The sequence below is a fragment of the Scyliorhinus canicula genome, chromosome 8, assembly GCF_902713615.1.
Source record: "Scyliorhinus canicula chromosome 8, sScyCan1.1, whole genome shotgun sequence".
NCBI classification, from domain to species: Eukaryota; Metazoa; Chordata; class Chondrichthyes; order Carcharhiniformes; family Scyliorhinidae; genus Scyliorhinus; species Scyliorhinus canicula.
The window spans coordinates 131414095-131442031 of record NC_052153.1 but is presented as its reverse complement, the minus strand read 5'-3'; the positions used below and the strand labels follow the sequence as shown (position 1 = coordinate 131442031).

General features: G+C 43.2%; 1 protein-coding gene across 4 annotated transcripts in view; it reads right to left on the bottom strand.

Moving 5' to 3' along the window:
• The window catches only part of kiaa0825 (KIAA0825 ortholog), a 593054-nt gene that overhangs the window by 497806 nt on the left and 67311 nt on the right, over nt 1-27937 (bottom strand). For all 4 annotated transcript variants that reach the window (XM_038805261.1, XM_038805263.1, XM_038805262.1 and 1 more), the window contains exons 3-4: nt 25586-25754; nt 21646-22315 (exon numbers count right to left, since the gene is read on the bottom strand). In XM_038805261.1, the coding sequence (XP_038661189.1) occupies nt 21646-22315; nt 25586-25754 (839 nt within the window). The remainder of the gene's footprint in view (nt 1-21645; nt 22316-25585; nt 25755-27937) is intronic.

The following is a 27937-nucleotide window of genomic DNA, read 5'->3' as shown; positions in this document are numbered from 1 at the left end:
TAAACACATTGCAGTAATGCTCAGTTTGATGCATGAAAATACAGTACAAATTCTAGTGATGAAAAATCTGCACCCACCATTAAACTGCATGGTCTTCAAGCGACAATCCTTTCTTGCAAAGAAATTGCAAGTGAAATTTGATGGGCAAAAAATACCAACTGTTAACTTTGAATTGTTTTTGTATCTCGGAATCTAATGACCGGAAATGTTACATGGACCATCCTAGCCATGTCACCAAATCCAAGCTGTGGAACTATTGAGGTAGTTCACTCTAATCCATGGTAGGGCAAATCTTGACATGCATTGTTATGGCTGAGGAAATCCTCCCAGAGACACAGTTTGGCTTTAGGCCTACTAGAGGAACCTCTGACTTGGTTTTGTTGCCAGACAAATCCAAGAAAAATGTCATGAACACGAGGAATTCTTCAATGCATTGATCAGTTTCACCGAAGCATTTTATTTCACTTAGTAAATTGCAAGGCTCTGTGAATCGTGCTTCAAAGATTTGGATGTCCAAAAAACGGAATCACAATCCTACAATTGCTTCATGATGTTATGACTGCAATTGTCTTGAGTAGGAGGTCGGAAACGGACATCTTCAAAATCCACACCAGGGTCAAGCAAGGCTGTGTGATACCCTCGTACTACTTACAAGCTGCCCGTTAGCAGCTATTCGCCTCAAAGATCAACTGAACTCTGATGTTAGTATTAAATATCGCCGAGAAGTAAATCTCTAACCTTCTCCTATCCCCCCCAAGCCCCCTCCCCAACCCCCCCCCCCCCCCCCCCCCCCCCCCCCAGTGTCAAAACTAAGTTGAACACCAGAGCTGTACATCATCTACAGTTTGTGGGCAGAATTACCCATTCTGCACCAGATTTGCATGCTACTCTTAATTTCTTCCAATTCTGTATACAAGAAACTTGGTTTGTCTTTGAACGTTGCCAAAACAAAACTAATTTATCTACCCACATCTGGTCAGCCAAATATTCCACCCTCCATAAATGTTGAAAGAGACATTCTGGAATATCATGAGCATTTCCCATACCTTGGCAGCCACCTCTCTCAAAAGGTCACCATTGGTGAGGAGATCCAATACTCGATTGGCTGCAGCAGTTCAGCCTTCTACAATCTATAGCAGCGAGTGCTTGACAACAAAGACCTCTGCTAGTTGTTACGACACCCTGAGCTAGTGGATGGTAAATTCCAGCCCCACAGGCCCCGGTGTCCAAACACCAGCAAATTAACCAATAATTCATATAGGATTCCCAAACGCTTTGGCCCTTGGCTGCCCAATAATTTAGTCAACGGGTTTGCAAGTTGAAACACAATTACGGTTTATTTATAACAGAAATAAACATGAAATATGCAGTATTTAAAATGGAATAACGGCATGCTAACCTATGACCCCCCTTTACTGTCCCACCCTCTATCCACACACAAGACAAACAGAGGGGTGGAAAGGGGTAAAATAATAAGGATCAAGGTAAACAGGGTGTTTCCGTCGATGATGAATTCTTTGCCACAGGCTTTCGTCCCAGCACGCTGATTGATCAAAGCCATTGGTGTACAGTTGGTGATGGTCTTCTTGCAGAAACATTCATTCAGTACTCACAAACAGTAGGATTTCTTCTGGAAAAACACTTTAGCCTTTATTAAACTCGGCCTTCAACTCAAAGGTCCATCTTGGAGTCTACTTCTCTCTTAAGATACTTTGTCTCGCATCAAACCCAGCTTCTGGTGGTTAGCATAAATGCTTCACAGCTCCAGGGTCCCAGGTTCGATTCCCGGCTGGGTCACTGTCTGTGTGGAGTCTGCACGTCCTCCCCCTGTGTGCGTGGGTTTCCTCCGGGTGCTCCGGTTTCCTCCCACAGTCCAAAGATGTGCGGGTTAGGTGGATTGGCCATGCTAAATTGCCCGTAGTGTCCTAATAAAAGTAAGGTTAAGGGGGGGGTTGTTGGGTTACGGGTATAGGGTGGATACGTGGGTTTGAATAGGGTGATCATGGCTCGGCACAACATTGAGGGCCGAAGGGCCTGTTCTGTGCTGTACTGTTCTATGTTCTATCCAGAGTTTTAATCTTAATCATTTGCAGTTTCAATAAAATGGCATCCAGTCTCACTGGAGAAAAAGAGAAGAGTTCTTACACTGGACTTTAGGAGTGAGCAATGAGTGAGTGAGATCCTTCAGCCAGGCTTCAGAATTGAAAGTGAACAAGAAAACCAGCCTTGTGACTCAAAAACAACTCAGAGGAAAAATATCCAATCACCGGGGCTGGTGCCGGACAGAATCACAGCCTTCTGGGCAATTTATTTGCCTGTCAGTCAAACTGAGTCCTCACTGATCTCTCCAGCCTGAATTAAAGGCAAAGTCTGCATTAAAGTTACAGACCCATTCATCATCCATGAATAAAAATTGTAATAGCAAAAATTAAAAAGGGAAACATGGAGAACAAACAGAAGGATCCTTACAAAGTCAACTAATGTCGTAGCGTACAGACCAATTGTCAGCACAACACTCCGGTATTGCAGGTGCAGAGAGGCGAGGGCAGGGGAGGGATGAGCCCTTTGGACAGGAGTTGCGATGCAGACAGGTAATGCTGGTGAATGGAAGTGAGGTGAAGGAGAAGGCAGAGAGGAGGTTGTGGCGACGAGACGAGGTTGGAGAAGAAACATGGTCGGGGCAGAGAAAGGGGCCATTTTGGATGGGCCAGGTATAGGGTTAAATTAACAATTAAATTAGAGTCAAAAGGAGAGGATGGTGGACAGTAGAGGGGAATGAAGGTGCAAGCCCCTGGTGAGGCTGATAACGTGGAACATGCAAGGGCTCAATGGACCGGTCAAAAGATCTCGGGTCTTTGTGCATCTGAGGAGCTTGTAAGCGGAGGTGGTCTTTCTGCAGGAGACGTACCTCCATGTGAAGGACCAGGTTAGGCTAAGAAAGGGATGGGTGGGTCAGGTTTTCCACTCAGGGTTTGATCCAAAGTCGCAGGGAGTGGCAATTATGGTGAGTACGAAAACGGGGTTTATGGGCGCAAAGGAAGTGAGGCATCCGGGCGGGAGATATGTGACAGTGAGTGGGGTATTAGAAGGGACACAGGTGGTGTTGGTAAATATGTATACACCGATTTGGGATGATGTAGGTTTCATGAGGGTGTTGCTGGCAGCTGACTTGACAACGTACGAGTTGATTATAGATCAAGCCCCAGGTCAATTGCTAGGATATGAATGGGAAAGGAGCTGGGTGGCTTTATTGAAAAGATGAGTATGGTGGACCCGTGGCGGTTCAAGAACCCAGGGGAAGGGAGTATTTCTTTTTTTCCCCACATGTGTGCAGGGTATATTCAAGAATTGAACTTTTTGTGGTGAGCCAGATTTTGGTCGGGGTGGAGGGGGCAGAGTACGCGGGGATTGTAATCTTGGACCATGTGCCCCATTGGCTAGAGATTCGGCTTAGATCGGGATGGGAGCAGAGGCCGGGGTAGAGACTGGATTCAGGGTTTTTGGCAGATAGCGGGTTTTGTGACAAAGTGTGGGCTGTGATTAAAGATTATGTAGAATTGAACCGAAACGGGGAGGTGTCGTTGGCCACTTTTTGAGAAGCGCTAAAAGCGGTGGTCCAGGGAGATTATCTCATTCAAGGCTCATGCGAATAGGGAAAGGAGGGAGCAATATGAAAGGCTAATGAACGAGTTAGTGGAGGTCAATAGAGAGTACTCGAGGGTGCCAGCCCACCACCAAGGGACTGGCGAAGAAAAAAATTACAGGAGCAATTTGATAGGCTGACAATGGGCAGGACGTTAGAACAGCGGCGTAGGGCAAGAGGGGTACAGTGTGAATGCAGAGAGAAGCTGAGTTGAATGTTAGCCCACCAACTGCAGAGGCAGGCCATATCCAGGGAAATATTGAAGATACTCTCGAGGAATTAAGGGCTATGGGGAGAGAGTGGGTAAATGGAGTTGAAATCAACCATGATTGAATGGTGGAGTGGACTCGATGGGCCGAATGGCCTTACTTCCGTTCCTATGTCTTATGGTCTTATACGGACTGGGACAGTGGATGTGGTGTCAGAGCCAGGGAAGATAAATGAGGCGTTTAGGGATTATTTGAAGGAGTTGTACATGGCGGACCCGGGGAGTGAAGAGGGGGACATGGGATGGTTCTTAGATGAACTTCAGTTTCCACAGCTGGAGGAAGAGATGAGAGGGGTGCTGGAGGAGCCCTTGGGGGTGAGGGAGATATTGGAGAGTATAAGGGATATGAAAAACACGACACTCCGCATCCACCTTTCTTCTTTTGTTTGAAGTAGTCATGTTTTACTATACTTGAAACTGAGCGATAAATTTTGTTGTGTATTTGTTTTTAAACAGTGAAAGCAGCGCATGCAACAAAACCCCAAACAGGTATATTGTGTTGCTGCAGAGGATTCCAAACAAAATTAGGTCAAAATGCTGAAGTGGGACATTTAAGTAATTCCACATAAAATGTACTCTCTGTGATGAGGATTGTTCAATACACCTGGCAGAGTACTTTCATGCTCCCAGAGGGATTTGCACGAACCTCGATCCTGACTTTTGCTCCATAAAGGGGGAACACAAGTTTCCTGCCTTCCACACTTATGCAGAAATCAGCCACCTGTGATCAATACCTCCTAACACCCCAATAATGCTGTTCGAGAGACGCACAGCCATAAAGAACCATGAAGTTAAGCTTCATTGTCTGGCAAGCGGGAGCTGCTTCTAAAATGGCACCAGGACATTTTAGTGTGCAGAATGGAGAAAATCCTCACTGACCAGGACTTGTCGCTTCAATTCGCTCAAAGGCAGGAAAATCAAGCAGCATCTGCCCATTCGCCTTTTTGCATTCCGTTCCTCCTTGGTCTTCAAGATTTAAGATCCAAGAAATAGTTGGGCCAGACTCTAACTGTTCTCGGTAGCTGGACTGAGAAATATGAGGCCTAAAATGGTGGAGACATATGCGCCATGTGCATGCTGTTTTTTTTAAATATCACGGTGGGCAAATGAAATGAAACAGGCTGGATTCAGTCCCCGGCCTGGGGTTCCCACCCCTGGTTTAAACTTCAAATTAAAGAATAGGTCCAATAAAAACAATTGTTAAGCAGGGCTGGTTTAGCACAGGGCTAAATCGCTGGCTTTTAAAGCAGATCCAGGCAGGCAAGCAGCACTGTTCAATTCCCGTACCAGCCTCCCCGAACAGGCGCTGGAATGTGGCGACTAGGGGCTTTTCACAGTAACTTCATTTGAAGCCTACTTGTGACAATAAGCGATTTTCATTTCATTTTTTTCATAAAGGGGAAATAGCAGTATTTACACAAGTTTAACTCCTACTTCTCCCTCAGTAACAAAATAACAAAAGGTGTGACACTTTGTTAAGCTGGAGATACATCTGTTCCACAACATTTACATTGGGTTCATGTGGACCATTTTTTTGATGGTCTCCAATACATCAAAAAAAATGAAGCAGAAGTAAAGAAAAGCAGAATCATGTAACCAAGTCAAAGACATCTACTGAATAAACATATTTAAAGAAAAAAATCTTTGCTGAATAGATGTCAGATAAAGATAATTTGCCATCTCACAGAGAATGTTTTAGTCTTAACAGACTAATCAGAGAAAAAATACAAATTACCATGGCAAATTCTCAATTGAGGGATCCATTGAGTGGTTATGTTATTCAATTAGTAATCCATAAGACTGGAACAATGATGGGCACCGGTACCAGAATTTTACATTCCGTACTTGGGGTAATGGTAGGTGGGGGGATTGCATAAAAATTGGTCAGCGGCCACCATGCCCTTTTCCTGCTTGCTCCCCACATGGGCATTTTACTTGCAGAAGAGGTGCAGGCAGTGGCGTGCAGAGGTCTGGTGATGCCCGGGGCAAATCTTGATTGTATGCCCCAAAGACTCAAGTATAAGGCCTAATATACTGAGAAATATTATGAGAAAGGAAAACATTTTGAATATATAAACACAGATGAAACATGAAATAAACGCTTTATTCGATTTTAATATAAATAACAGTAGCCCAGATGGGCTACATCCTAGAGTTCTAAAGGAGATAGCTGAAGAAATAGTGGAGGCGTTAGTTATGATCTTTCAAAAGTCACTGGAATCAGCGAAAGTCCCAGAGGATTGGAAAATCGCTGTTGTAACCCCCCTGTTCAAGAAGGGAACAAGAAAAAAGATGGAAAATTATAGGCCAATTAGCCTAACCTCGGTTGTTGGCAAAATTCTAGAATCCATCGTTAAGGATGAGATTTCTAAATTCTTGGAAGTGCAAGGTCGGATTAGGACAAGTCAGCATGGATTTAGTAAGGGGAGGTCGTGCCTGACAAACCTGTTAGAGTTCTTTGAAGAGATAACAAATAGGTTAGACCAAGGAGAGCCAATGGATGTTATCTATCTTGACTTCCAAAAGGCCTTTGACAAGGTGCCTCACGGGAGACTGCTGAGTAAAATAAGGGCCCATGGTATTCGAGGCAAGGTACTAACATGGATTGACGATTGGCTGTCAGACAGAAGGCAGAGAGTTGGGATAAAAGGTTCTTTTTCGGAATGGCAATCGGTGACAAGTGGTGTCCCGCAGGGTTCAGTGTTGGGGCCACAGCTGTTCTCTTTATATATTAACAATCTAGATGACGGGACTGGGGGCATTCTGGCCAAGTTTGCCGATGATACAAAGATAGGTGGAGGGGCAGGTAGTATTGAGGAGGTGGGGAGGCTGCAGAAAGATTTAGACAGTTTAGGAGAATTGTCCAAGAAGTGGCTGATGAAATTCAATGTGGGCAAGTGCGAGGTCTTGCACTTTGGAAAAAAGAATAGAGGCATGGACTATTTTCTAAACGGTGACAAAATTCATAATGCTAAAGTGCAAAGGGACTTGGGAGTCCTAGTCCAGGATTCTCTAAAGGTAAACTTGCAGGTTGAGTCCGTAATTAAGAAAGCAAATGTAATGTTGTCATTTATCTCAAGAGGCTTGGAATATAAAAGCAGGGATGTACTCTGAGGCTTTATAAAGCACTAGTTAGGCCCCATTTAGAATACTGTGAGCAATTTTGGGCCCCACACCTCAGGAAGGACATACTGGCACTGGAGCGGGTCCAGCGGAGATTCACACGGATGATCCCAGGAATGGTAGGCCTAACATACGATGAACGTCTGAGGATCGTGGGATTATATTCATTGGAGTTTAGGAGGTTGAGGGGAGATCTAATAGACACTTACAAGATAATGAATGGCTTCGATAGGATGGACGTAGGGAAGTTGTTTCCATTAGCAGGGGAGACTAGGACGCGGGGGCACAGCCTTAGAATAAAAGGGAGTCACTTTAGAACAGAGATGAGGAGAAATTTCTTCAGCCAGAGAGTGGTAGGTCTGTGGAATTCATTGCCACAGAGGGCGGTGGAGGCCGGGACATTGAGTGTCTTTAAGACAGAAATTGATAAATTCTTGATTTCTCGAGGAATTAAGGGCTATGGGGAGAGAGCGGGTAAATGGAGTTGAAATCAACCATGATTGAATGGTGGAGTGGACTCGATGGGCCGAATGGCCTTACTTCCGCTCCTATGTCTTATGGTCTTATAAATCAATCAAATTTACTAAGTTCTTTTCCCCAAATGACACCTCCTGTCACAAAACACCTGAACTACTTCACTTTTTACATCAGCTGTGAGAAATTCTTTTTCAATGCTTATTAAAGCCAGGTTGGTCAGTCGCTCCTGTGACATAGAAGACCTCAGATATGTTTTTATTAATTTCAGTTTTGAAAATGACCTTTTACAGCTTGCGACTGAAAATGCAATTGTAAGCAGTAATCTGTATGAAACACACAGCGTCGGAAAGACATCCCTCCCATACTGCAGTAAAGACTCCAGAACATCTTTAGGATCAGGGGGAACTCTATTCCCTCCAGCTCGAAGGAGCATCACAAAATCAATAATTTTGTCATATAACTGAACTGCAACCACATCATTGTCATAATAATTTGCAAAGTCTGAACATTCCTTTTTTAATTTCTCTTTTTCTTGTTCATCTTCAATCACTACTGAATTCAAGTTCAGAAGAAAAGAAAATCGGTTACTGAGTCTTTGAAGACGGACACTGCGGTCTTCAATTTCAGTTTTTAATCTGTTCACAATCTCTACCATTACTCTATTCATTTCTTCTTGTGCCGTCAGTCCACTATCTCTTGCTGACTCTCCAGGCATTCTTCTTCTTCTCCTTGTTCGTGCAATTGGTATTCCCCAATTTTCACAATATTCATTGGCTAAATCTATTGCATTGTGGATAATTTCGTCATTCTTCAAATTCAAGATATGAATAAGTCCTCTCAGATCACAAGAAGCTTCATGGAACCCCATTTTCGGAACCTGCAAACGTTTTGAGACTTTCTCCACTGATGATAAAACTGAGTACCAAAAATTTAATAAAGCTATAAACGGGAACTGTTGAATAGAGTTAAGTAGCGATCCTGCATCAGATTTAGTTTCCCTTGAAAATTCTCCTTCCAGCAGGTGTTGAAGGCTTGCAATAACGTTGTCACACTCTTCGTGGATTACTTTCACAGCATCATGGCTGGAACTCCATCTTGTGTCACACTGTCTTTTCACAGTCCGAGTGACAAATGATTTTAACACTTCCCAACGAGAAGTAGATGAAGAAAAAAAAGTAAAGAGTTTTTCTAGAATGCCAAAAAATGTAACAACAACAGGTTGCACCTCACTTGCATGGACACAGGCCAAATTGAGGCTGTGGTTCTCGCGGTTCACAAACACAGCTTTTGGGTTAACTTCAAGAATTTTTTGTTGAACACCTCCTCTCACTCCAGCCATAACTGCTGCGTTATCATATGCTTGACCACGACAGTCATCCATGGAAATTTTGTCTTCTTCCAATTTTTCCTGAATTTTATTTACCAGGCTGATTGCATCTTTCTTGTTGACTTGAAAAAATCCCAGAAATGTCTCCTTTATTTCTACTTTTCTGTTTTCATCAATATGAACGTAACGCAGAATTTCAGAAACCTGATCTTCATGGGCAATATCTGGAGTTGAATCCAGCATCATGCTAAAATATTTTGCGTCCTTAATTTCGGAAATTATATTTTTCTTGACAGTTTCACCAAGAAGATTGATTATTTCGTTTTGAATTCTGTTGGACAAGCAGGTGACACTTTTTGGTTTATCTTTCCCTCTCTGCAAGTGTTTTGCTAAGATGTCATCATATTTGGCCAAAAGTCTGATTGTTGCTAGAAAAAGTTTCCTGTATTTTCACTGACTGTCTCCTCTGGCTCTGATAACCCAGATATTCCTTCTCCTCGATGTCCACGATAGGCCAGATTCTGTTTTGCCAAAAAGGGTATAACCTCGACAATCCGTTCAGTTATAGCTTTCCATCTTTTCTTTTCAGCAGACATTTGCTGTTGAAGTTCAGCATCTATCATAGTTGAATGATGGAGTCGAACTACGAGGTTCAGGTATTCCCTCATGTGAGCTCTATGAGAAGGGCTTTTCTCATGGTCAGGTATTCTTGGATTTAATTTTCTCCAAGTGGAGAAACCGTCTTCCTTTCCAAAGTTTGACACAGACGACAAATGCTCCTTTGAAAACAAAAAGCAAACAAAACAGTAGCATGCTTTCCAATATGGAGAGTATAACAACCATTTTCTCTCCACAATTTCTCCGTTTGTGGAAGCTTTATCAAACCACTGTTTGGAAAATGATCTCCCATCCTTCTCAGCAAATGGACCACTTTTATTCTGATATCTTTCAGGGCCATGTTGTAATATTGTCATCTTCAAATGATCTGGAATCGGTTTCTTCAAACAGCCAAAATCGCTTCTTTGCAAAAATATGCTAAAATCTTCTTTATTTTCTTCACATGGATCATCATCCTGACAACGAGACTGAGGAGAGTATTATGTTCTGACCGAGCTGAATCCGTATCAGAAAAATCCTTCTCTGCACCCACATCATCTTTTACTTCTCCAGGTTCTCCTACTTCTTCTTTACTTCTTTTTATCCATGCATCAAATGCCCCTCTTTGATGGGACTCTTCTTCGACTCTGGCCCTCTTTTTTTTCCTGTTCTGTGCTCCACTCGGTTGTACACGAAATGCTCTTAACATTTCATTTTCTATCTCAAAAAAATGGGAAGAAAATGGTAAACAATCGGTCAGTTGCAGACGGATAAACCATATTTCATTTCTTTGTTCCTTCGTATCAAATTATTTCACACTGATTCTCCACTGATAATTTTGTGCTATTTATATCATAGACTTGCAAATTAGTGGTATCTGTATTCGAATATTAGCACGTTAAGGAATAAATGTCTCCTATTCCGAGATTAAATGCCATAGCAGTCCTCTGATCATCCAGGCTTCACTCTTACTACATCCCACGTAAATATTTCATTAAATATCACCAAAAAACCTATAAAAAAACGTAGTTGCACCCGTTCTAGAGCTATTCATTGACCTCTTTATCTTTGTCATCTCTAAGGTATAGGACGGCTGCCTGAGGTTAAATTGCGCTGTAAGAGTTAGTCAATTTCCCCTTAGCGCTGGGATTCTAGGGATATTGTTCTCTTCTTCAGTCATTTTGCTTTGCAGCAATGGGTGAGATGTTATGTCTCGAAAGTTGTGCCTCCCTCCTCTGCAACCCCCATGGAGAAGGATAAGAGCAGCAACGTCATGGAAATACTGTTATGACCCTTGTGGAAACAAACTACAAACAACCCAACTAAGACCAATATACAAGACTTCACTTTTATATTAGCAATCACACCAAAATCAACGTAAATTAAACATGAATTAACAGGAAAATTGCAATAATATGACCGATAAATTACACATAGCAGATACAAAGACATATCTCACACATTTCTTAGTCAGCCCATTCAGCACGTATCGCATTCATTTCAGCCACAATATCCTTCAAAACGTTGAACTTCTTCAAATCAAATTCCATCTTCATTTCTCTGAAGCTTTAGCACCAAGTCTCATCAAACACCGGCATTACTTCACCCAATTTCCACAAATATAATTTTCACAGTCGACACATTTCCAGATCCCTTCTTTTTCACAAAACCCTGGTCATGTGGGGCCTGTTTTTGCACTATGCCAGTGCATAAAGGGTCCCCAAATCCAGATATAAAAGCTCTGTTCAAGATCCGAGCTCCAGCAGCTTGCAGTCAAGTCTCTGAGAATCTCCCATTTATAGGACCCTGGGCTTTAAGTATAAAGGGTAAGAGGGCAAAAGTTAAGAGGCCATGATGAATCTTTATAAAATACTGGTTCTGTCCCAAATGGGTGCCCCTGGCCCAAATGTCAAATTCTGGGCACGACAGTTTAGTAAGTTGACAACTATAGAGAGGGTGCAGAGAAGAGTTTTAAAATGGATCAAAAGATAAAGATAAAGAATAAATAAAACGCACCCATGGTGGTATTGCCGTCGATTCGGGAGAATTCGCGCCCTTTCCGTTCCCGCTCCAGCCGCCCAGTGCAAAGCCGCCTCTTCACCAGCGGCGACCGCGGTGCGCAGGCGCTGTCCGGCCGACCGCGGTGAGCAGGCGCGCTCCGGCCGACCGCGGTGCGCAGGCGCGCTCCGGCCGACCGCGGTGCGCAGGCGCGCTCCGGCCGACCGCGGTGCGCAGGCGCGCTCCGGCCGACCGCGGTGCGCAGGCGCGCTCCGGCCGACCGCGGTGCGCAGGCGCGATCCATTCTCGGCACGCCGCTGCCCCCATCCAATGGATGCCCGGGGCCAGCGCACCATCGGCCCCCCCCTCTGCACGCCACTGGGTGCAGGTCACCTGCTTGGATAAACAGAGGCCCCTAAGTGAATAACTAATGCCCATTAGGCCCATAAACAGCAAGCTTGCTCCTGTAAAACTCCCAGAGCTACTTTAAGTCCAGCTCCATCGTTGCATGTCCCCTTCTCTGCATCTCTTTATTGGCCACCACTTAGTGGCACTATTGGGATAAAAGCTGCCAGCTATGTGATCGGCTGGCAGCTCCTGGGGGTGGGATTTCTTCCTGATGGAAACTGACGTTTATGCTAGCAGTAGGGGTTTGGGAGGTACGACTCTGCTCTGTGTAAAGTGCAGCCCATGAAGTGAAATCCCATCAGAGCAGTTGTGGGATTTAAATTCAGTTAATTAAATAGGCCTGAGCAAAAAATGTCAGCATCAGTAATGGTGCCCATTAACTATCACAATTGAAAAAAAGCCATCTAGCTTAGTAATATCCTTTCGAAGATCTATTTTAGGAAGTAAATCTGGTGGTCCAAACTCTTCTAAGCACAACTCCAAACTGACAAAAGCATGGTTGTATTTTTAAAAACTACACTCTGAAATAGCCAAATCACCTAAATGTATCAAATTGGCCAGAGATCTTTAAGAATAAAACTGAGCAGACCACTTGTAATCAAACTGGGCACTGAATGTAACAAAGGCATACCCTGACCAGTCAACCCTGCCCACTCTATGGGCAGGATTTTCCTCCCTCTCCACGACCTTTTCTGCAGCAGCAGAGGGTGGCCTCCCAGTGGCTTGCAGCAGGATCTTCTGGTCCCGCCGTTGTCAATGGGATTTGCCATTGAATCCCTTGTCACAACAAAACTCGCCATGGAGATGGTCTGCCAGCGGGACAGTAAGATCCCGCAAACATGAATGGCCAAAAAATCCTACCCTACATCTGTGGACTTGTGCCAAAATTGAGAGAGCAGATCCACAGGCCAGTCAAGCAATAATCTGACAGAATCACACATTTCAGCCAAGGACTCAAGATTCCTCTGTCACCATTCTTGGGTATTTCCTGTCCAACCTGTAGGACAGGCCGACCAAAGATGGCGGTGCAGATTTATGCATTAAAAAGGAATTAGAAGTCTTGTGCATTGACTCTGGATCCATAAAGTCTCATTTTCTCGAGTCAAACATGGGCGAGTAAACTTCCTGCTCATTACAATCTACAGCCTTCCCTCAGCTGATGAATCAGTACGCCATGTTGAACATCACTTGGAGATTAGCACTGCTGCCTATGGTACTGAGGACCAGGGGTCGATCCTGGCCCCAGGTCACTGGCTGTGTGCAGTTGGCACATTCTCCCCGCCTCTGCATGAGTCTCACCCCCACAACCCAAAGATGTGCCAGGTAGGTGGATTGGCCACGCTAAATTGCCCCATAATTGGAAACAAATAATTGGGTACTCTAAATTGTTTTTTAAAGAATATCACTTGGAAGAAACATGGGGGACAGAAGTTACTCTGAGCAGGCAACTTCAATGAAAGAACTAGCTGACTCCTCAAGATGCAACTGCCAGATTGATTTTGCAAGGGTGCTAAGAGAACTAGTACAAAGAAAAACTTACCTGACTTCATTTTCATCAACCTATCTGTTGTGTGTCAATGACCACCACACAGACTTTGAGGAGATGAAGTCTCAACTTCACACAGAGGGCAACCTCCTTCCTGTTGCGTGGCATTACTGCAATGCCAACTGGGATAGATTCAGAACAGATCTAGCAGATCAAAACTGGGCATTAAGTAGCTGAGGGCCATTGTAAGCAGCAGAATTGTCCTCCACCACGTGTTCTACAAGCCCTCCTCGACCCTTGGACGGTGAATGTGATTTTCTCCAGATGAAAAAATTGCAACTGGTCGGCCAGTCAGACTGCAATTTTGCGTGGTGCTGCTGATCACCAGCCGAGCAGGATCCTTCGGTGGGCGAATAGGGAGTCAAAGGCAAGGGCACGTCCCCCTTCCCCATAAATAGTTCTGGCTGGTCTGATACCCTGAAGACTGCCATTTCGGGCTTGGTTCCAAAACCTTGGGCATTGCTTTTAAGAAGGCTGCCCAGAACCCAGAAAGTCTGGGGCATTCCCAGAACAGGGCTTTTCACAGTAACTTCATTGCAGTGTTAATGTAAGCCTACTTGTGACAATAAAGATTATTAATATTACATGTGGGTGTGGTTGGCCAGGCCTCACTGGCATCGTACACATTTGTACTCCACCTCCGTGAAGAACCTGCTCAATTGGGTTCTTGTTAGGTACGCTCCGTGCACGACTTTCAATTGTGTGAGGCTTAGCCTTACACAAGTGGAGGTGAGTTGGCTCTGTTGAGTGCTTCGTTCCAACGTCCCCACCTCATTTCAATCCCTAGTTCTTCCTCCCACTTTTCCCATGTCACGTCCAGTGGGGAGCGTGCCCTTTCTAATAGTCGTCCATACAGGACCCGCAGTTCCCCCTTCCCAGATTGCCCACGCCCAGTAGTTCCGCTAACATTGTGTGTCTCGGGGTCCGTGGGTATGATGTTGTCCACTTGCGGAGGAAGTTCTTTACCTGTAAATCTTGCAGTTCATTCCCTTTGGTAGTTGTAGTTTTCTGTCAGATCCTCTAAAGTTGTTGTCCTCCGTATAAAGTCCCGAACAGTCAGCGTCCCCCATCCTGTCTCTACCTCTTAAAGGTGACGTCCAACATAGCTGGTGCGAACTTGTGCTTGCCGCAAATGGGGTCCATAGTGGACATTTCAGATAGGTTGAAATGCTGTCTCATTTGATTAGACCCTCACAAACTTGATCTCTTCAATCTGAGCGTGAATGCTCTGCATGGTGAACAACAGGACCAGCATGTTCTCTGCTTCGTCTGCCTCTATTTTCCTGCTCTCTCTCTCTCATTCTTGCAGACTGACTCATGTCTATGAGTTTCCAAGATACGTTAGAAAAACTGCAACCTGATATTACAATAGTTTGGTATGGATTCTACCCTTCCCAAAGCCCATCTCTATGGTAAGGTAAAACACATGGGTCTTGAATTCTGGTAGAAAATCTAATTTGTTATCCTCTTAATCCTCAATTCCATTCCATCTTGGAATTAAATAAACAATTTAAAGCATAACTGTTTTAAAAATCTGACAATCCTAACACTTCCTGTGAGACTTGGAGATTAACAGTCTATCCAGAATCAGTATAGTTTCCCTTGCCATTGTCCCAAGTTGTGATTATCTTACACCTTCTCAGCAACCTCCTTGACTTGGGTTTCTCTTGCACCTATAGCAATCAAGCCACCCATGATCAAGCAGAATTCAGAGTAAGTCACATGACCCCCTCTCATTCCTCCACTATATCTTAAATTAAAGAATCGGTTCCAAATTATAACAATCTTAAAAAAGTATTTTTGGTGACAGCATCACTGTTCTCAATGGTACTGAAGCTTGGCACTTGACTGTATTGCTGGTTGCAAAGATTCTCCCGGACACGGCATTTTGCTAATTTCTTCTGGTCCAATCCAGTCTTTAATGTTTGCATGCATGCAAGTCAGAGTGAGAGCTAGCTAGCAGGTGGGTGACTGAAGTGGGTGGGTGACTTGAGGTAGAATGCGTAGGAGAGTCGGAGTTGGTCTGGTTGGTGGGTGGTCAAGTCTGGTAGTCAGGTCAGATCGGGGGAGGGTAGTTAGGTCATGGTGTAGTCAGATCTGGGGGGGGGGGGGGGGGGGGGGGGGGAAGAGGGGAAGGTTGGGTCCAGTTGGCCTAGATCTGTTCTGAATCTATCTCAGTGCTCAGATCTGTTTGGGGTTGTGGGGGTGGTGTTCGGAGTTACTCTGGTGTTACATCAAATTTTAAATCTGTCCAACATTTCCTGGGTAACTATCCAGATTTAAGTCGTGTAAATCTATCCCAAATGTCCGAATCTAGCTTAACGTCAGACATTCGCAGTGGATCCCAGGAAGCAGGGGAATTGTCCATAGGATTCCGAGACAATTTTGTGGGGACTTCCTGACGCGCACCTTCAGTCATACATCTCCAGTAGTCTGTGATTCGGAGGTTGGAAGATTTAGCCTATTATTTCTATTTGCTCCATGATTTACATCTTTGTTTCTACTTTTAATTCATACATTCTTTTGCCTATGGGCACCTGATTCAAGCAGAATCACAATGTTATCTAACAATAAAAATAAAATTACATTCTCGAAAGATTGAGTACATTGGTAAAAAAAATTAGCAACCAGGACAGGAATCATATATCTTTGACCCTTGAATGGTTTAGCCTACCTGCAGATTCCACTTCTCCCTGCAATGAAGAGTGCTACCTTTCAGACAGAACTGATGCTCTGCATTATGGGAGTAAACAACCACCATTGCCAGCAGTGTGTGTGATCGCCCACCACTAATTTAGACTATTGAGTTCAGGGCCAAGTACCTAAAATCCTGAATCTAGTTGTGCGACAAAATCACTGCTAAGATGAGAGCTTCTGAGATGCCACAGCAATTATGAAGCAACAAAGAAAAAAGTGTTCCAAAAGTCCTCTTAAATTGCACATCACTGGAAAATCAAAATTGCTGTTACTTATTTTTAATGCTCGATTTATTAAATGTATTCAGATAATGATACTCCTTTTAAACTAAAACAGATTTCTCATTTAAATATATCTTTGCATTTTCCCAAAACATTCAATAGGAATATTTATAAAACATAGAACATAGAAAAATACCATGTTGTGCCAAACTTTTGCCCGAGATTAAGAACAAATTAATCTACACCCGATCATTCTACCGTAATCCATGTACCTATCCAATAGCCGCTTGAAGGTCCCTAATGTTTCCGACTCAACTACTTCCACAGGCAGTGCATTCGATGCCCCCACTACTCTCTGGGTAAGGAACCTACCTCTGACATCCCCCCTATATCTTCCACCATTCGCCTTAAATTTATGTCCCCTTGAAATGGTTTGTTCCACCCGGGGAAAAAGTCTCTGACTGTCTACTCTATCTATTGCCCTGATCATCTTATAAACCTCTATCAAGTCGCCCCTCATCCTTCACCGTTCTAATGAGCAAAGGCTGAGCACCCTCAACCTTTCCTCGTAAGACCTACTCTCCATTCCAGGCAACATCCTGGTAAATCTCCTTTGCACCTTTCCCAAAGCTTCCACATCCTTCCTAAAATGAGGCGACCAGAACTGCAGACAGTACTCCAAATGTGGCCTTACCCAGGTTTTGTCCATCTGCATCATCACCTCATGACTCTTAAATTCAATCCCTCTGCTAATGAATACTAGCACACCATAGGCCTTCTTCACAACTCTATCCACTTGAGTGGCAACTTTCAAAGATCTATAAACATAGACCACAAGATCTCTCTGCTCCTCCACGTTGCCAAGAACCCTACCGTTAACCCTGTATTCCACATTCATATTTGTCCTTCCAAAATGGACAACTTCACACTTTTCAGGGTTAAACTCCATCTGCCACTTCTCAGCCCAGCTCTGCATCCTATCTATGTCTCTTTGCAGCCGACAACAGCCCTCCTCACTATCCACAACTCCACCAATCTTCGTATCATCTGCAAATTTACTTCAACTCCCTCATCCAATTCATTAATGAAAATCACAAACAGCAGAGGACCCAGAACTGATCCCTGCGGTATGCCACTGGTAACTGGGCTCCAGACTGAATATTTGCCATCCACCACCACTCTCTTGACTTTTATTGGTTAGCCAGTTCGTTATCCAACTGGCCAAATTTCCCACTATCCCAAGCCTCCTTACTTTCTGCATAAGCCTGCCATGGGGAGCCTCATCAAATGCCTTACTAAAATCCATGTACACTACATCCATCGCTTTACCTTCATTCACGTGCTTGGTCACCTCCTCAAAGAATTCAATAAGACTTGTGAGGCAAGACCTACCCCTCACAAATCCGTGATTATCCCTAATCAAGCAGTGTCTTTCCAGATGCTCAGAAATCCTATCCCTCAGTACCCTTTCCATTACTTTGCCTACCACCGAAGTAAGACTAGCTGGCCTGTAATTCCCAGGGTTATCCCTATTCCCTTTTCTGAACAGGGGCACGACATTCACCACTCTCCAATCCCCTGGTACCACCTCTGTTGACAGTAAGGAAGTAAAGATCATTGCCAACGGCTCTGCAATTTCATCTCTTGCTTCCCATAGAATCCTTGGATATATCCCGTCAGGCCCGGGGACTTGTCTATCCTCAAGTTTTTCAAAATGCCCAACACATCTTCCTTCCTAACAAGTATCTCCTCGAGTTTACCAGTCTGTTTCACACTGTCCTCTCCAACAATATGGCCCCTTTCATTCGTAAATACTGAAGAAAAGTACTCATTCAAGACCTCTCCTATCTCTTCAGACTCAATACACAATCTCCCACTACTGTCCTTGATCGGACCGACCCTCGCACTAGTCATTCTCATATTTCTCACATATGTGTAAAAGGCCAAAGATTTTTCATGCCTTCTCTTAGCTCTCCTAATCTATTTCTTCAGTTCCTTCCTAGCTATCTTGTATCGCTCCAGCGCCCTGTCTGAACATTGTTTCCTCAGCCTTACACAAGTATCCTTCTTCCTCTTAACAAGACATTCAACCTCTCTTGTCAACCATGGTTCCCTCACTCAACCATCTCTTTCCTGCCTGACAGGGACATACATATCAAGGACACGTAGTATCTGTTCCTTGAACAAGTTCCACATTTCAATTGACAGCCTATGTTCCCAATTTATGCACTTCAATTCTTGTCTGACAGCATCGTATTTACCCTTCCCCCAATTGTAAATCTTGCCCTGTTGCACGCACCTATCCCTCTCCATTACTAAAGTGAAAGTCACAGAATTGTGGTCACTATCTCCAAAATGCTCCCCCACTAACAAATCTATCACTTGCCCTGGTTCATTACCAAGTACCAAATCCAAAATGGCCTCCCCTCTGGTCGGACAATCTACATACTGTGTTAGAAAAGCTTCCTGGACATAAACCAGTTCATAGAATGGTTTAAAAAAGTTTGCTTAATTAAGATCACATCCTATAATGTTTGCTTTCAAACAAAGTTAATCTTTCTTTTAGGTACAATTTGGATCACTTACTAGATCTGAATTTTGCAAATGACAAATTTTCTTGTGAAATTCAATGACCTCTGACAGACCTCACCTCATTGTGTAAAATCATATTGTACATTAGTATCCACATGGACTGAATATGTTAAATTAAATGGAACTGCTGCAACTACTGCTAAAAAGGAAACATATAACAGTTTGTGTGCACCTTTTTTATTTTTATGGTGCAGTTGTATCCTCAGTGGGGAATTCAGAAAATAATTTTAATCTAACCCACACTTCATTGCTGGCTGTATTTTCTCCTTTCCCATAGGTTTGCTATTATATGAGTGAGACAGGTGAAAAATGAAAATATTAAAATTGATCAACCACTCAAATCGCATACATTGGTGGTCATGAAGAATTTCTGCAATGTTGAAAGCCATACAGTCAATACAGTAAATAACATTAACCTGGGCTCAGAACTCAATGCAAAAAAGTGTACTTAAATTAACATATTATGGTATCTTACAAATGTGGAATCAGAGAAACCTACAGCACAAAGAAGGGTTTATTTGGTCTGTTATGACTGGGCTGGCTCTTTGACAGAGTACTCATGCACAATCCTACATTGCCGCTATAATCCATAATGCTGTAAGTTTCACCAATAGTCCAACTCAGTTTTGAACTTGATAACAGAATCAACTTCCACCGCCCTTTCAGATGGAGGGTTTCAGATCCTGACAAATCTCGAGTAAAAATGTTTCTTCTCATCTCATCTCTCTAGATCATTTTCCAATGATTAGAAATCAATTACGTCTATTTATTAACTAATTTGCAGAGGAAATCTTTTCCCTTATTTGCTTCATCTGAACCTAGTCATCTCTATTCCGTCACCCCTTAACCTTCTCTGTTCCAAAGAGAACAGTACTAACTTTTTTAACCACTGTAGCCACCGAAGTTGGCCACTGCCCGACACAAAATGGAGAATTGAAATGCATGCAGGGAAAATTGGACAATGTCAGAAAGACAAGCTGGCTGCAGAATCTCTCTGTGTATTCTGTCTGCAGAGAAACCAGACAGCACTGAAACTAACAAGTTTGCATATTAATGAAACGATCCCCAGGAACAATGGATACAATGATTAGCTACAATTGGGACATTCTATAGAAGGTCAGACTTCCCGGCGCCAACGGGAGTCTGAAACAATAAGTTACAAACAGCCCCAAGAACCGGCCAGCGATCGGGAAACAGCCCCAGTATTGGGGAATTCAAACGCTACGAGAGTAGACACTCCTGGCCCCTTAGCCCGTACCAACTGGGAAGCCTGCAGTCTCAGGACAGAACAAGAGGCCATTGTTCCCTGATCCAGTGTGTTCCCTTCTCGAAGATAAGTATTGGCTTATAGTGGTAGGAATAGTTTAGTCCGTTAGTATTAGTTGCATAAGTATCAATTTACTGTGTAATAATAAATGTGTTTGATTGAACCTTACTAACTGGTGTATTGAGTCATTGATCTGAACTTGAACTTGAACCTCGTGGCGGTATCATAAGGATACCTGGCGACTCTAGAGCTAAGGAATAAAACAGAGCCAATTGAGTGTTAAGTACACTCAGTAAACGAGCAACACCTCTCCTTGTAGCACAGAAGGAAGCCCATCAAACTTGTGGATGATGGAAGTAAAGAGAAAAAAAGAATTTTTAACAGAGAGAAAGAAAAAGATCTTCGGTGCAAATCTCCATTTCTGATACTTAGTGTTGATGCCAATGCAGAATTTGTGGACTTACACGACAGCAAAACTGGAGCCGCACCTGGACCAATTCTGCTACTGTCGAGGGGCTACCACAGGCGCCACGTGGAACACAATCTATTATAATGAGAGATTCGCCAGTTCCGCGATTGATACTCAGGAGGCTGACAAGCTGCATCCGCACATAATCACTTCACTCCCCACACCATCCCAGCCAACTGGATGACAGCAAGGAGAGTGGCACCCCATTTCACCAACGCAGAGCTGGAGATCCTCCTGGATGCTGTGGAGGAGAGGAGGATGACCCTGTACCCCGGCCGGGAAGGTTGCCGCCGGTAGTCGTGCCTGGGCGCAGGTGGCAGAGGCGGTCAGCGCCACCAACAACACCGTCCAGCAGTGCCAAAGGAACTGTACAATAGCATTTTGTGATTTAGGCATCGGCAAACAGAGGATCCTGCCCCTTATTGTCCATCTGAGAGGACAGACAAAGCCTTGGTTTAATATGTCATCCAAAGGTGACACCTTCAACAATGTAGCACCCCCTTGGTACTGTCGTGAAATCTCGGCCTGGCATGCGGGCTTAAACCCACAACCTTTTGATTCAGAGGTGAGAATTTTACCAGTGAGTCATAGAATCCCTATAGTGCAGAAGGAGTCCATTTGGCCCATCAAGTCTGCACCAATTCTCCAACAGAGGACCATACCAAGGCCCATGCCCCACCCTATCTCCATAACCCCACCTAACCTTTTGAGCATTAAGGGCAATTTTGCATGGTCATTCACCTAAGCTGCACATTCTTGGAGTGAGAGGAAACCGGAGCACCCAGAGGAGACACACGTAGACACAGGGAGAATGTGAAAACTCCACACAGTCACCCAAGGCCAGAATTGAACCCGAGTCCCTGCTGGTGTTAGGCAGCAGTTCTAACACTGTGCCACCCATTGTCAAGGTTGATAATGTAGTAAACATTCATTTAAATAACAAACATCTATGCGATCATTAAACATACTAAAGCACTATCTGCCAAAGTAAGTAGCAATGAAATGCACTAACCCGCAAACTGTACTGCTCCCTTTTGTTTGTTTAAGTTTTTGTTTGTCTTCGCCAAGTGTTGCACATTTTTCCTCAGCTGCTGTGCACAAAGCTTTTCAGTAATAACGTAGAGCTCTTCCGCAATATTCTGCAAGTATGCATCATTAATAAATTTCAATACTTTAGTATCCTCCACAAGTGTACGTAAAGCATACAAATCTTGTCTCATCATTGTACACACCACAGGAATCATGTTTTCAAACCCACAAGCCACTTTGTCAAAACTGATCTCATCCGTATTAGTCAAGATATTACCCTGCAGCAGGTCTTGCACAGATTTGCACTGGATACTTTGATATTTGGTTAGAACTTCAGTTTCTGGGTACAAAAACAGAAGCCGCTGAAGACACTGTGCTTTGGATTTAATATTTGGAAGCATATTATTCATTCCTTGACAATTTTGAAGCTTATCAACCAAGAACCTACGAAGATGTAACTTCACATCATCCCACACAGACAGGGCATCAAGAGAATCATTGAACTCAATGGCATGAGCTGACGTAGTAGAAGGAACATGAAATGAAGCTCCACATGAATTCAATGGAAATACAACGCCGCACTCAGCAGAGAGATCCAGGAGTAGCTGCATGATCATTTCTTCTGGGCCTTCTTCTGTCTTCAGAAAGTGAAGCTGGTAGTAAAGAAAATAAGAGATGAGAATACATACTCACAGATAACTACAGAACTGACATCAGCAATAACCAGTTACTGTTTGTCCTTGACAGATATAATGATGATATCTGTATCAGGAACCAGAGCTTCACAGTACAAGATAGATATTGCACCTCGGGCAACTTTAGGAATATTATTGAGTGCAATGGGAATACCACTTTATATAAGGGCTTCCAAAATCTTCTCAAGCTGTAAATCTGCAGTTGATTTACAACAAAAAGCAAAGAATAAATGTTATATTAGTTACTCATAATATGGTTTGAAATAAAATTCCCACCCCTTGACCTTGAAGCGATCTTGGACTGCAGAGCAGGAAATTCACACAAGGGACTCTATTTTTTGTGTGCTATTTTTTCATATATTTTAGACTGCACTGCCTCAATGCAGTGATTAATACATTTACTTCAATTGTTTTCTTTGGGAAAGCTATTTTCTCACCTCTTTTAAGCAAGAAATCGTTCCCTTTTTCCTCTGGGTGTCTTGTACACAAGACTCAGAGAATGAACAAGCAGCATAAAGACAGGCTCACAATTGTTGCTTTGAATCAATGAACATGGACAGAATCTCAGGTGAGTTTCCCACTCTCTATAAGGAAATGCCCGATTTTGCTCAGTGTCACCACAATCGTAAGAATTGGCAACAGAGTGCATTGGGAAAACATGAGCATGCCATGACTATCATTTTTTTTTTAGCCTAATATCTAAAGATTTTTTTGTATATGCTAGGTAATAAAAACATGGGGTGAGATTCTCCTTCCTCCCTGCAGCGTGTATCTCGGTGGCAGCCCGCTGTTGGCCTGTGGCGGGATTTTATGGTCCCACCGCGGTCAATGAGATTTCCCACTGAATCCACTCAAGGTCACAGGGAAACCCGCGGCCGGTTTGCTACGCCAGCAGGACTGGAAGATCCCACCAGTGTGAACAGCTAGATCCCGCCTTTGCGTTTAGTGGTGGTACTTACCGATGAGTTGCCTACTTGCTCTTAATTTCCAGTGTTATAAATAAAAATTGTTTATTTGGGCAAGATATCAGAAGGCTACAAATGCCTGTGAAACTTACTGGTGTATGAGTCAGTTTGTCAACTTTGCCCACTTCGCTTTCAAACAGAAGTTGCTGAACAAGATTTTAGCACTGTGGAAGAGCAGAGTTGGGTGTACTTAGACTATTTCACTCCCGATGTGGCAGGCAGGAAGTGTGCACACATTTCCAATCAGGAGTGCATCTCATACCATTTTGGATAAGGCTAAATAAGTATTTTTTTTTACCCGCACCTGAAACACATGTTTGGGCTTTTGCATGCATAACTAATAGGTCTTTTGCCTGTTTGAAGGGCCTTCTCCAAGATTTTCTGTGCAGGTTGTACTCAGGAAACCAGCCCTTGGGATTATCTGCGACAAAGGTAAGCAACTCACCCCACTGCCATACCTGACCAAGACAAACCCTCCCCTTATGCCCAAAAATGATTGAGGCCGAATTGCTAGTTCATGACATATAGCGGATAATTGACTTTGTAGAGCTATTGGGAAAGAGCAAATAACTAATTGGTTAGCTCTTCCACAGAGCCAGCACAGCATAATGAGCTGAATGATCTACTTCTATGCTGTAAACTTCGAGAAGTAGCCTTTAAAGAGAGCAGCCTATACACTGATCATGTCTGGCAGCTAAATATTCCAGCTAATATCATATTTAGACAGAACAGAAATTTTGGAAAGGTAGAGAAATTGCGATATTTTATATAATAATAATCTGAAGTAGACTCACATTAACACTGCAATGAAGGTTCGATTCCGGCTTGGGTCATTGTCTGTGCGGAGTCTGCACATCCTCCCAGTGTGTGCGTGGGTTTCCTCCGGGTGCTCCAGTTTTCTCCCACAGTCCAAAGATGTGCAGGTTAGGTGGATTGGCCATGATAAATTGCCCTTAGTGTCCAAAATTGCCCTTAGTGTTGGGTGGGGTTACTGGGTTATGGGGATAGGGTGGGGGTGTTGACCTTGGGTGGGATGCTCTTTCCAAGAGCTGGTGACTCGATGGGCCGAATAGCCTCCTTCTGCACTGTAAATTCTATGTACACCGAGGGAGAATTCAGAATGTCCAATTCACCTAACAGTATGTATTTCAGGACTTGTGGGAGGAAATCGGAGCACCTGGAGAAAACCTTGTGACTTTGTTAAACCAGGTATAACTTATTTTTCACAATATAACAGTGTTTTACTACTACCTCTAACTCACAACCTTATACTATTGCATCTCTGTCCACCTGACTACCAAGCACACTATTTCGAACTCAATCAAAATTCATAAAAAGTAGGTAAATTTGTCGGGCTGAATTTTCACTGCCACATGGGGGCAAGTGGATACATAAAATTGCGCCTCTGGTCTTTTTGCGGGCACCATCCCATTGCTGGACCATTTTCTAAGAGGTGGGATTGGAGGCGAAAGGGTTACCTTTGGGCAAATTAAGGTAATTAAGGCAAATTGGTGGCCAATTAAGGTAAGTCAACAGCTAATTAAAGTAATTTAACAGAGGCCAACTGCAAAATCCCAGTCAGCCTGTGGGCCTCTCTGTGTCAGAATAGGTTGAAATGCCTAAGTGCACCTTCCCAGCAGCATATTGGAGTACAAGGCAGAGCCTGAGGCCTTCTTCGCCCGCCTAGCCACAACTAAAGCCAAAGCTCGCCAATTGGAGGGGGTTCCCCCTATGTTATAATGCCAACAGTGGTCATTTATTAATTGAAGATTTAAAAGTGTTTCGAGGCTACCTCAAGTTGGAAGTACCCTCTTTCACATCTTAAATGGCAGGCTTCAGCTCCTTCCCGCTCTACTCGCCTTCCAGTTTTCAGAGCCCACCTGCCATGCTTATTAGATGACAAGCACATCTTCTGGACACTAACTGGCCAATTTAAGGAAAATCACTGTCGTGTGACTGCTCCTCGTGCAGCGTGGGTTGAGAGCCCACATTTGCTCCCAGGGTCCCAACACAAAAACAAAAATCCTGCTCGTCGTGCTATTTTGTCTCATTCTGCAACACAAACTCTAAACAAATAAAACTTTTGAAAGTAATAAAACGTGATTAAAATAAATATTAATTCAAGATTAATTTGAAGTGTGTCGCATGAATGTTGTGATGCTTTCCTAAGTTTCAATATAACAATTTTGCTAATTTAATAATAGATCATTTTCCAGCAAACTTTTCCACTATGTTTCATCAATTAAAAAATAATTTTATTTACCACTGCTTTAAGAAAGTTTGTCAACTGGTCACATGGAGTGGTGAATGGTTTGACACAGGAAATATTGTAACTGCTTAACCACTGCAGGCAATCACCAGTGTTTTGCAATTTCTCTCCTATGCACAGCCTATTAAGGTCTGATTGCAGTTCCCTCACAGTGTTCTCGATACTGAAAGACAAGAATGGAGACATACGAGAAACAAATTAAATCAAACATCTTTGATATAACAAAATCATACAAAAGAAATGACAATTTAAATACAGAGATCTTGGACAGGTCATAATAAAGTGAATTTTGTTTTAATCTTTTCTCATTTCACAGACTTAGCATAGGGGGGAACATGGTGGCACAGTGGTGAGCACTGCTGCGGCACGGCGCCGAGGACCCGGGTTCGATCCCAGCCACGGATCACTGTCCGTGTGGTTTGCACATTCTCCCCATGTCTGCGTGGGTCTCACCCCACAATCCAAAAAGATGTGCAGGGTAGGTGAATTGGCCACGCTAAATTGCTCCTTAATTGGTCATGTTAAATTGCCCCTTAATTGGAAAAAAAAATTGCGTGCTCCAAATTTATATTTAAAAAAAGCTTAGGTGAGGGAATCCAGTTGCCTATTAAGTTTATCCTTTCGTAGAAACCTATGATTACCCATCACATTATCTAACAGCTTCTTAGCTAATTCTCACATTTTAAATTTCACTGTTCAATTGGGAAAACCATTCCAGATATCTGTTAAATTTTCTATTAAAAAAGTTCTACCTCAAGCATCATAATCCCACTGACAATTTTTTAAAGATCCATAATATTCCAAAATTCCCTGGATGCGGGAAAGGTTCCAGTGGATTGGGAAAATGCTAATGTAACACCCTTATTCAAAAAGGGAGGGAGGCAGAAAGTCGCAAATTATAGATAAGTTTGTTTAACATTTGTCGTTGGGAATTGTTAGAATCCCATTATTAAGGAAGAAAAAACAGGACAATTGGAAAGTCAAAACACAAAACGGTTTTATGAAGGGTTTCACTAATTTGCTAGAGTTCTTCGAAGATATAACAAGCCAAGTGGATAATGGGCATCCTGTAGATGTGTTTCATCTGGATTTCCAGAAGGCATTTGTTAAAGTGCCGCACAAAAGGTTAATACACAAGATAAGATCACTTGGGATTAGGGATAATTTATTAACTTGGATAGATGACTGGCTAACCAACAGAAGGCAAAGAGAAGGGATAAATGCCTTTTTTTCTGGTTGGTAAGATGTAACTGGTGGGCTGTCACAGTGTTTGATCCTCGGGCTCCAACTATTTACTATATTAATAAGTTGGATGCAGGGATATAAGGTAGCATAACCAAATTGGCAGATTACACGGTTATAACCCACACGAGACCAACGGGTGAGCAATAATTTTCCCCATGAGCCTCGCCGAATAAGAGCTTCCTTGCTAAAGGGGTGGGTGAACCCGAGACCAGTCATGGTTTTGTATAAAGTCAGCCAAGGATGGTTAAGGTTAAGGGGGGGTTGTTGGGTTACGAGTATAGGGTGGATACGTGGGTTTGAGTAGGGTGATCATGGCTCGGCACAACATCGAGGGCCGAAGGGCCTGTTCTGTGCTGTACTGTTCTATGTTCTATGATGGGACCGACAGAACAGGCCTAGCTGGGAGCGGATGTATATTGTAAATACCTTTACGTTGCAATAAACAAAAACTGCTTTTGTATCAGTTCGGTTCGGACTCATCTGGGCTCTATAAAAGACACTAAAATAGGTGAGATCGTAAGTTGCAATGAGGAAATCAAAAATTTACAAATCGATATAGATTAGATGAGTGAATCAAAATTTGGCAGATGGAATTCAACGTGGGTAAGTGTGAGGTTATCTATTTTGGTTGGAAAAATGGCAAGGCAACTCATCTAAATGGAGAGAAAATTCAGAGTGCTTTGGTGCAGAGGGATCTTGGTGTCCGCTTGTATGAATCACAGAACACCTGTATGCAAGTACAGCAGGTAATAGGAAGGCAAATGAAATTTTGGCCTTTATAGCTAAAGATAGAGTATAAAAGTATGGAAGTGTTGCTGCAACTGTACAAGGCATTGAGACCGCACCTGGAGTATTGTGTCCAGTTTTGGTCCCCTTATTGGAGGAGGGATGTAGTTGCATTAGAAGCAGTTCAGTGGAAGTTCACTGGGTTGATTCCAGGGATGAGGGGTTTGTATTATGAAGAGAGATTGAGCAATTTAGGCCGATACTCTCAAAAGAATGAGAGGAGATCTAATTGAGATATACAAGATGATAAATGGTACTGAAAAAGTAGATGTAGAGTGGATGCTTCCTCTTGTGGGCAATCTAGAATGAGGAGGT